This window comes from Varroa destructor, unplaced genomic scaffold (assembly GCF_002443255.2).
Source record: "Varroa destructor unplaced genomic scaffold, Vdes_3.0 BEIS01000002.1, whole genome shotgun sequence".
Lineage (NCBI taxonomy): Eukaryota > Metazoa > Arthropoda > Arachnida > Mesostigmata > Varroidae > Varroa > Varroa destructor.
In genome coordinates, this window is record NW_019211455.1 from 30,759,875 (window position 1) to 30,771,631 (window position 11,757).

The 11,757-nt window shown below is 39.8% G+C and overlaps 1 protein-coding gene across 6 annotated transcripts in view; it reads right to left on the reverse strand.

Annotated features, from left to right (window-relative positions):
* LOC111243887 (uncharacterized) overlaps window positions 1-1,260 on the reverse strand; it is a 66,685-nt gene extending 65,425 nt beyond the window's left edge. For all 6 annotated transcript variants that reach the window (XR_015320058.1, XR_015320059.1, XM_022790159.2 and 3 more), the window contains exon 1: window positions 235-1,260. Coding sequence is in view for 4 of the 6 variants with exons in the window: in XM_022790159.2 (XP_022645894.1) it covers window positions 235-466 (232 nt within the window). In the remaining 2 variants the exon portion in view is untranslated. The remainder of the gene's footprint in view (window positions 1-234) is intronic.
* Window positions 1,261-11,757: the final 10,497 nt, after the last annotated feature.

An 11,757-nucleotide genomic window follows, 5' to 3' on the forward strand; every position in this document is an offset into this window, starting at 1 on the left:
GTCACCGTTTAACTGGCGGAAGGTCATAAATAATAATGGTTCATACTTCGACTAGGACTACAACAACAAGAACTAGGTCTCTAAAAAAACTCTGAAAAGTTTCCCACTACGCCACGTTCCGTATTGAATGGCTTAATAAAATTGACTTATCCATCGTCGACACTGCGCTGTAGCCGTGTAGCCGATGAATTGTACACTGATAGAGTACAAACGAAATTTTGTTGGAATACATACCAGTGAGTTCATCGTCGTCGAGGGCCCACGCGTAGGCTGTGCTTTGTGGACCTCGAAAAACTAGGACGAATAAAATCATAACGGTAATGAGCCGAGCGATGATGTGTGAGAACGTCGACGATACTGCTGTTGTTGTTGACGATGAAGCACTCCTTATGGTTTTTCTACCCAGTCGGAACGTCGGCATACGTGCCCGAGAGATCGGCACCTGTCTGCCTTTGGAGAACTGCATATCGCACCGGAGATGATGGTAAACGGCTTTATTCTGTACCGTCGAGCGCGCAGTCTACTATCGTTACATAACACCCCTGAGTGGTCAGTGGATGAAGTACGCCGATTTCTCGGGTACTTCCACCGTACTCAAACAATGATGTCATTGCACTATACAACGAAACACAGTACAGTAAATTTGCGTAATCCAAGGTCGTTCGCACATTTTACATATCGCCTATAGTTACAAAATTCCGCCAGACGACACTATAATTAGGAGTTATGAAGCACTATGGCACAGCAGTTTTACAGACGTTGATATCACCAGCTTTACAAGTATCGAAACAAAAAACAGCCCCGTAAATGTTAAGAAAACCTTGTCCGTGGCGACCTGGTGCGACGGTTAATGAAATCACAACTTAGACCGTACATAATACATTTTTTAACGTAAAATTGAACGTAACTAAAGTTGATTCTGCATTATCACGCCGAATCGCACAACAGCTCAATGAGTTTAGACACGACTAAGCTATAACGTGCTGCGGGTTAGTTTTTGCGTCGGCAGACGAGAATGTAGATGCTTTCGTGCTCCAGCGTAAAATCCGTTACATTTGACTAAATCGCAGTCATCACAGATTTCGTTCTAAAAGCTTTAATCAAAAGCGGTCAATAGTCTGACAATTTCGTGACGATGTTGAAAAGTCATCATACGTAACCTTCACACTACCAGGATGCGGAAAATCGTTCCTCGTGAAACTTTTAGCCAACTCTTATTGAGGCTAGGCGGTCTGAAGAATCGTCCGCGCGCCCGAAGCGAACCCGCTACCGGCTGCGCGTGAATCGTTCGGGAAGGGAAAGGGCACGTTATGGGTGAGAGAGTAACCGGAAAGGACCGACATTGGGCCTCTTTCCTACGTGGCGCTGCTGGCTAGGGTGGAGTATGTGGCGGCGGCAAAAGTGATTTCGACGTTCAGTGCGGAGCTGGCACAGGCGAGAGGTAGACATACGTCTGCGACATACGTGGACTTTTTCATTGAACATGAATTTACTGCTGCTGATACGTAGCTATGTACCGCTAAATATCCGCTTGATATAATTATACTTAGGTAGCGCATAATACCATCATGGCGATAGTTTTACGGCCACGACGAAAGGAATTAATAATATAGGTCCTACTACAAGTGTTAGTAGTTGCAGCAACCGACCGATGATGGGTTAGATCAAAAATATTATATTCAGATAGAGCAGTAAATTGTCGCAACGTTCTTAGTCTCTGTTGCAATATATAAACTTTTACCGCAAACGTGGGATCGTGCGATAACAGACGAAAAAACAGATGGATCAATAAGTAAGTGATAAGGAATGTATCCAATTTTTGCCAGGGAAAACCTACCAATAGAAATGACGGTCACCGTGGCAGTACCGAAGATCATTGTGAGCCAGCCTTTGAGGTCCTCGTTACCGTTACAAATTTCATTTACAAGTATGCGATTTATAATTATGGTATTAGATGGAAATCCATCAGCGCGATCCGGAGAATATTATTATAAATAACCTCTTACTTAAGGTATTGGTAAACTACTTGACAGGCCTTTGCCGTTTACGGTCTGACATTGCAGTGGAAATGTATAATTTTACCGTGCGTACTAGGCTTTTTTTTGTTAGTTAGCCTCGATGAAAAGAAGATATATACAAAATAGTTATTTAACGTCTTGTAGTCGTCAAGCATTTACCGACGAATAAAATATTCTCTATCGGCCCTATCAGAAATAAATTATGATGTTTTTGGGATGAAGATCGTGTTTGGCGTCGAATTTAGGCATACCTTCATAAGTTATTCATTTTTTTTTCTCTCTGCATATATTACCTTTTGTCAGCTGTAACCATTCTGTATAAAAAAACCTGTGATAGTAATAGCGCGTTGCTTAGTAACAGAACGAGATGTTAGGGGCTAATGAAAAGCCCTGCATCCTTGTTGGTAGCTGTTTGTACGGTTGCCGTATCGTTTTATGGGTTATAAATCTGTTGGAGAACCTCGAACTGAGTCTAGCAAGATCCACCCTAGGTGAACTCCTAGTGAATGCAAGTCCTTGATGCTGTACCTGAAAAGAGGTGATTTCGAAGACTTGTTTGCATAAAAAGAGTAAATAAAAATACGAAATACTTTGGTTGAAAAAAGGCTCAAGCGCCGGACGTAAAATACGAAGAATCTATTCAACTATATACAATTTATTCCCTTCAAGCAGCTGAATTGTTGAGTTCTTAGTCAACCTCGGATATCACTGACTATGCCAAAGTAAATCCTCCAGCTCCAAATGAATACGTATATTTATAGTAACTAATTATAACGTAACAGAGAGCAGGCCAAGATTTGCTTAACGCTATAGTTAAAAATCAACGAGCTGCCATGGTAGAATAAATCAGTAAATTATATCAGTATATTCGTTAAAGACTCTTCTAATCGGTGCTTCGAGCGGCTTTGTTACAGTTTATTTGTTTTATATGCGATTTTCTGAGAAGGTTTGTTTTCACAGAATTGTTATCAGCTTTTCAATAAAGCTAAGGGGAAAATTATTATTATTTTTTTTTTTTTTTTGCGAGAAACGCACAGCGGTATAGCTAGAGTAGAGGATGTTTATAATCATTAACTGCTATAGGCAGATGGGAGATTGTAGTTCTTTTATTGCATGGGAATATGCTGTGCAGTGAGGAGGAGACGAAGGTTCTGAAAAGCTTAATTACTGACGCTTCGATAAACTCTGTTTTATTCGAGAAGTAAGGAGGAAAAGTAACAGTGTACACATTGTTTTCCGGATCTATCCGAATCACTGACACTTGAACAAGCATCGTGCTTATACATGATTCTGGTATTGATGATAAATTTTAACCCATAATCATGACTAGCTTGACCGAAATCCGTATATCAGCAATATTATGATGTGCCGTGCTAACAAAATTGTCTAAACTCCTCTCAAAAGGTGCCACGTTGCTCGCCACAACAAAATGTAATACAATAGCGATGAGATCCTTAGCTTGACATATTTATACATACACATGTCCTTAGTATACTGAATTGCACATTGAGGCCATTTTGTTTTCCCCCCTATAAAGTTACGGTCGACAGTAGCCGGTGTCATATAGGCTCGAATATATGGCTTTATTTGGCTTTTAGTTCCACTTCACTTAGCCCTTAGGATCGTGTAATAACTTAACGGAATGACTTTTACAAAATATAACCTGCTTTTAATTCGTCCCAAAAAATTATCAACTAGGATAGATGAAATTGTCAATAGAATGAACTGGTTATCTTGCTGCTGTATAATATGAACACAAATGCGAAATACTACGGTAACACTTTGGCCTTGTAAAGTGACAGTGACGGAGATTATTGGTGAAGTTCGGCTGCGGTACTCGTGTGTATATTCCAACGTACGATTCTATCGATCGCTCTCTTTACCAGCTCTCGCTCGAAAATGTGTTAACCATCCAGACATGCGATGATTCCCGATTGACCGCTTAAGCTTAACGGTAACGGGATTCTGCGACTGTCTTCGACGTTTCGAGTTATCACTGCTTCAATTTTGGTCTATTGCCTTGCAGCGGAAATTTGCGACGGTTCCTAGGAGTGTTCCCACCGATGCAAGCGTGGCAAGAACGTTTCGTGCAACTGTTAAATTAAGAAATAACAGTGTTGGTGACAACGCGAGTACCTCCACAGTGAAGCGTTTTATAATGGAAATTACGTTACGTTTTACTTGATTACATGTAACGTTTAGGATACGTTACTAGCGAGGCATGAACTAGCAATCTCCGCGTTTCTCAGCCAGAAGTTTAGCCGTCTAGGCCACCATGCCGCCACAGAAATTCGTTCTACATTTTGGCCGATCATTTCTATAACGATTTGATAATTTTTCAGTGGCATTAATTGTAGCGCTAGTGCGGACACAGGTGTGATTTAATCGGGTACCTTATTACCTTTATAGAGCAATAGACACGGGGACCAACCAACTAACAGGCTATTGTTAGAGCTAATAATGTAATTAGTTTAAAAGCCAAAACACTGTTTAGTGCTTGCAATCAGCCTTTGTTTCTTGAAGACGGGAAGGCTCGTGAAACCCATTGAAGATTGGTAGAAGTACTGACGAGGAGGCCTTCAGGAACATAGCACTACTAATGCAGCATGATTGGAAGGTCGAGGACTATGAACAAGACTATGAAAACTACATATTAATATTTCATACGTAAGAATAGGATCACAGAAGTTTCTCGTCTGTGGCGAAGTACGCTTCAGGCGACATCTTTGTCGGTAGTAGTTGCCCAAATTACCTCTAGAATACATCGCACGTGTTCGCAGCTATTCAGGACTCAGTTTGCTAAAAGCCAGTTGTCTGTGTTTTACTTCCATTGCCAGTGGCTTCGTTGCAATTTTGCAATACGGGATTTCGAGCAATTCGGTCATGGGCCGACAGGAAGCGAGTTGTCCTATTTCGTACAAAAGCTTCCGTAACCAAAGAAAGCACTCGTTTTTTTCGTTAAAAATGCCGAGATCTTCTCACATCATCTGTACTTTTCAAACTCCCAGTTTTCGATATTGAAATAATTATATCAGTAACGAACCTTTATGTAGCTGACGTCTCTCTTGCTTAACGTTTTCGCCAACCTTCAATCGAGTTCGCCAATGTTCTCGCCTTCGAGGAGCAGAAATTTTGTTACCGTTTTCAGTCACTCTTTAACACTGACCGATACCTGTGCCCTTAATCTTACAATCCTCGCATTACGCTCAATCAGATTATAGTCGTGGATAGCTAAAGACTTAACGTAAATATGTACCAAGTTTGGTCGCTGAACGGTGCCATGTATAGATTAAAGTGTATTAATTCCAATATTCTTAGCGTGTTTCACTTGAAATGTCATTAATTATATAACCTAAAGTGTAGTATTCTGTATATAAAAAAAAAATTTGCGTTTCACGCCAGTAACGTAAGCGGATAGATCGTAGTTAGTTGACGGGTCGCAGGTAGACCTGTGAATATAATTGCTTAATTTAGGCATATAATCAATCGTAAGCGTTCGACACGTGGAAACATAGACCTAGCCGGACGCATGCTGATTAAATATAAGCGAAAATATCTAGAGATAGGCCTAATTATGGATCTAAAAACAGTTAGAATCAAAGCCTTCCCCTAACATTCTCAAGTCGATTGAAGCTAACTCACCTTCATAACGAGGCGGTTAACGATCGAAAACTATTGACCTTTTAAAGTTATGGTAGTCTCTTATTATATGGCAAATAGGATTACACAAAGACACAAAATAGCTAGCTAAATCTGGAAAAGCTAATTACATCTATTTCACGATAGACTTGCCGACCGGTGTCAAGGTTGCTTCCAAAAAACGTTTTTTTTTTTATGCAAGGATGCAGTGTAAATAGATATGAGGCTCTAGTTAGCGGTAACGAAGAGGGTTAGATTTTTTTATATAGAAGTTTACAGTATTCTTCAGTTTTAGCTAGTATAAATACCTGATGTGACGAATATACGATATTCAAAGGCTTATTACAAATATGGTACCAATACCTTTATGGTTTAATTAGTGCTTTTTGGTATTCTCAAGATAATCAGAAAAGACCCATACTCTAATATTGTAAGCTTTAATATCTATACACGCACTTACAACTTCAGTGTTTAGGATCAATTAGTGTTTCTATTCCAGAATGGTTTTAACAGATGATATTATATTTGAATCAAAATTGGTATGGGATCAATTATTGTTATTATCTGATACTGTTTTCACAAGCGAAAAATCTCACTACGTTTCTCCCAGGCGAGCATAGTGCAAAAGTAACTGAGTAGGTCTGATATGATCGTTACTTCAACGCTAGTCCCGCTTCACGGGTACGAAGAAATGGTGTTATACCCCACTTAGATTTAATTGTCCCACATGCATGCTGGCTGACTCAGATCTTCAGTAACGGATATTACGGCAGTTTAAAAGTAACATAATTCGGAAAAATTAACAAACTTTAACAGAAATAGGCCCTCGGGTAAATCATTGTTGAATCTAACCAACACAGACATGAGTTTTTCGCGCCACGCAAATACACATATGAATGTGTGAGAAACATCTAATTTGGAAAATTTGCAAATATTTAATAATGAGAAATCAGTATTTTCGAAATATCACACATTGTGTGATATTTCGAAAATACTGATTTGAATACATAATTCATACGGTCTATGTGCTTGTATGTGTATTTCGTCATTCAACATAACAGATGACCTTTTTGTAGCAGGTACGTTGTCTGTAAGTGTCTCATTAAAGGGTTTATTGACGAATGTACCCTGGGAGGCAATGAGCATACCAAAAAACATAGTAATCAATCAACCCATCAGTACTCAATAGTATCAAAAAAATCATCACATATTAACTATTTTTGGTTAATATGATTATTTTGTAGTATCTTGAGTAATCCGGATGCTCAAGTAGTTAATCACGAGGGGATGGTAACACCATCAGTCATTTACCAATACAGCTCTGCTGTGTGACAGGTATTCCGTAACCACTTTCGGCGCAAGGAGAACAGCTATGTACCATGAGCTGATCAATACGTATCGATCTCTCTCGCACTGCTTGTAAGCCTCCACGAGCTTCGTTCTGGTCATACATGCGCATGCTGCCGCTTATGCTTCTCCAATATACCTTTCGCAGATATATGCAAGCAACTGTGTACCGTATTATACCATATAGTGCTAAACGCCATCAGCAGACGGATGGCATTGTGAACGAAGGAAAGCGTCCTGTGCGTACAGCGAAGTGACTACTTCCGCTGTCGTCATCTGTCCGTCAGTCAAACGTCAGAAGAGAGGTAGAGATTCTATAGGAAGAGGTCGGGATGAGATCAGGCAAGCCGATCCTATAAATAGCTGATCTAAAGTTGCTCATCTCGTACACCCCCCACAGATCCAAGAAATCGGCTCAGTGTACCGTTAATTCCAGCATCTCCCAGAAACGATACACAGGTCTCTGCGAACAGAACTGTGTTAGCCAATATAGATAATCACGGCAAACGAATAATTTCAGTTTTCATCTAATAGGTCGGCGGTGTGGGAAGTAAAGTGAGGTGTCGGTAGCAACACGTAGGATACAACATCCTAGCTTGTGAATCGAGCAGTGCACGCAGACAGAACGTGAATTGTGCCCCAGAAACGAGATCGCATTCGAGAAGGTAGAACCAATGAATTGTGTCGGCCGTATCTTGTTACGCACGCATTAAATAATCGTATGAATGGGTCGACTTCGAAACTTGAAATCAAAAGCTGAAAACGGCAAACATTTTCTCGCAAGCAAAAGCGAGGTTTGAACCTTTGAAAATCGTTGCTTGAGCGGCCCAGCTTTCTATCGATTACAGGTCGATATACGTACGAAAAAGTTCTCCCATCAACAACTGCGCGGATGTTTGACACGATGTACAGTTAAACGACGAGCGCCAGTTGACAAAGTTAATAACTTGCCAGATTTCGAGTGCTAGCTATTGTCAGACAGCGTGCTAAACAACTTTCACTGTTAACTTCATATTGCGGTATACGTACTATTTGAGGGCATTAACTGTTTTTTTTTTTCTAAGGATTTAAGAAAGTTGTCCGTGTCTAACTTTTGATGGATCGAACTAACTTCAGATAGCGATAATAATGGTCTCAGTTTACGCAATTAAGGAACAATGATGCACGGTGCATATTTAGCCATTGAATTTTTTACTTTTAGTTCTGAAAAGACTAAACATTTCACGTATTGTTGCTCTCGTTCCATCCACTAACTGTCTAGCAAAACAGTAGAACAAAGAAACACCCTCTCTGAGTGTTTATGTGAAATAACCTATTCTGAAATGTTTAACCATTAGAATTAATTCAATTCATCTTACTGCACCTCAAGTTTGATCGCTAGCGGTATAACAATATTTGAAATTTCTCGACTGGCTGGAGTTGCAAGTTCCAAGTTTCACTAGCTCAATCGTGTATATCAATTATGTCAGCTTGATCGCTCTATTATTAAACCGAGAGGAATAAAAAAAAAAAAAAGGGAAAAATTACGGTAAGGTAAAGTTAGGAAGGAGGCTGTTGCCAAAAGCGATTGAAAAGCAGATCGAAGCCATAAATTTCCGAGCCGATGCTGCCTTTGCTCACTGAATGGTTAATGAGTTCATGAGCCAAATGGGTTGAAGCTTGACGTCTACGTACAAGGCCGAATGTACAGGCAGGCAGGCAGGTAGGCAGGATTTGTAGAAATACGCTTCCGTCCTACATGGAATTAAATTGAGAACTAGACGTAAGTGTGCTGTCTAGATGTTAAGCAAAAGGTAGAGAAAACAGGGCGATCAATGAATCTATCTAAAGGGGGCAACTAAAGTTAAGGGGGTTTCTCTTGGCTACGCTATCGCGAAGGAGAAGAATAATGGTTTTATTATTAGGGGCTCAGCTTGTCTTTTCTGGCCGACGTTTTTGCCCATGCCAATCTCCGACAGCAAATCACTGTGCTTTGCTTACTGTGACATAATGAACGCATCATCCATCGCATCTAATTAAGCCCTCGTTGTAGCTCTAATTGGAATACGTCGTCAGTCGAAAGGATACGAATAATGTCTCGATAAAAATCATACTAAATAATAGGAGGTAGCAGGACTGAACGGATATCTAAAAACCAAAATATGTGTATTATTTACGTGCAAATATATCGGAGGGACGATGTGGTTTTTTTCTTATAACATCTTATGGTAACTATGGACACATGCGATATTGCGAAGGGGTTGCATGTAGAGCATATTTTAGGCGATCAGCTAAGTGCACAACAACAACATCATTTTACCATGCAAAATTGTAAATAATTGAACTTAGAATTTTTAGCTGAGTCAATAAGGCAATTAGTAAGGCGAAAGGTTAAATGCTGGCATACTTACATCTACAGGTCATAAGATCCAGTACGTATAATATACGAAGAAACGTATATTATTAGCAACTCATATCCATTCAATCATAATGTCGATATAATGAATAAACTAGGGATATTTCAGTGTGGAAAATTGTCATTTAGCATTATTATACATAGCGGCAAATTTGAAGGTACTTTTATGACAAACTTATTTTTATAACAGAGTGTACGTTTTAAATGCGGTTCTCTTGAGTAGGCTGCTAATCTAGATAAAAAAAAAAAAAAACTGGCACCTTTGCTTTAACTTGTGACAAGGAAGAACGTATTAACGCAAAGACATTAGTGAGCTCTTGCGCTCGTTTTGAAGGAACGTACTTCATTGCGCTTGATTGATCCCGGACCGGTATTAACGGTTCCAGCCCACGGCTGACTTTCAGGCCTTACTTTCTGCATATTAGATCACCCCGGAACTGAACTGAGGGTTATTACTGCGGGGGCTATCCAAGACGGGGCTGGCGGCATAGCCATTTCAGTCCCTCGGTGAATTTCACTGAAGAGCAGGTTTAGAATCATAAGTGTCAGCCCCGATGTGAGGTACCTATGCCAGATTGCCTTTGCCATTGATCGATGACAGTGCGATCTGTTGTATCAGTGAGATATTAATCTACAAGACCTATGTCCCTAGTTAACTCGCGCTTATTTGTGGCAACGGCTGCCGTGCCACGTAAGCGGCTGATTTTACGTACTCGTAAACAACTAAAGGGAGACGTAAGAAAAACTGTTTTCTAAAGGCGTTTAGTTGCGTATGTGAATAAATTAACCGAAAATTGTTCAATGCTTTTAAACCAACCGACGGGACACTTTGAAATATTAAAGTTATAAATTCGTTAATTAGTTAAACTTTTACATTCACGAATAATTCTCACCCGAGCCAGACAGCGTTCGTGGAAGATTTTCTAATAATCAATGTAGATCATTACTGGTGGAACATGAATTTATCATTTTCTAAATATAGTATACAATAACTTTACCAATCTGTCAACAATACGTGTACAAATTTAGCTAAGCTACGGAGCTGATACAGATACGTGAAACGTAATGAACGGATCCATGTACGATAGCATCGAATAGACTAATTTCAATATTTAAAAGAGAGGTAAGGAAATCGATTTGTAGAACAGATACCATAATAAAACGGTATTTTGAAGACTTGATCGATGTCTTATTTCGGGGTCACTGGGAAAAAAAGACATCCAGGCTCCATATCACATATTCCTCGTGTACAATAATGCAAGCTATGCTCGCTTTAACGAAATAGTCCACGAATAAATGTGCGACACGTAAATGTAATTTGGTCATATTTTTCCTTGCTGTCGTTACTTGCGGTTTGGTTCTTCAAACCGCCCTGCTTGGCGCTTTTCTGCATACCTATAAAGCTTCTGTAGACTCATCCTTTATATACCTGTATACATATATAGTACATCCAGACGTAAACGTTCATTCCAAATAACCTTAAATTACGGCTTCGTTGCACTTCCCGGAAGCTTAGCAGATCTATCTGTCTTTTTTTCACTAACTTCCGTAGGATATTATTTCTGTCTGTCAGCATTTTTATAGCTTTCTCTCGGCAATCGATTTCCACATAGCAATTCCACAATGGATACAGATTCATTTTTCGTTGTTAGACCTCTGCTCAAACATATTCTGCCTCCAACCAGGCTATCGTTCGTGTTTTTCAGAAATATTTCGTATAACTAGAATTATTTCCATCATCAGTATCGTTGCTATAAAAATACGAAACAAGGAAAAAGAAGGTCTCTGCTTTATTTTGAGATTGCTTTTTTCCCTTAACGTGTGTTCCGTGAACTTCACAAACGATCCCCGCGTTAGTACGCCCGATTCGCAGCGAGCGCTGAGTAGAAGACAACGTCGATACCGAGAGGCTCGTCAATATTTATCACATATTTACTTTCACCTTTGAAGTAAGCGCTGCTTTTTCTTCGCTGATATACTTCAATTTTGCCTTAGAGCGACGACTTTCACATGATTCGTTCGCTGTAGAGCTCGTCATGTAGAATCCAACTTAAGCTTCGGGGATTCTCACCCTAGTCTGCTAGCGAGCAAGAACACGCAGATGTTCGATATGCATTCATGATCCACTATTAACCTGACTGAGCAAGTCAGAAAGCCCATCCATAGAATTATGACAAACTCCTGTGCTGTCAACCGTGAATGCAGAACTTCTAATTTACTTAAACACACGAAAGTTCGTAAGGGCTAACTCTCTAGGTTATTCCAGGTAGGAATTTTCTAGTAGATGCAGCTTTCGGTTGTCCGAACTAACTACATGGTAAACTATAAGTAACTGCATAGTGGCCGAACCACAAATCG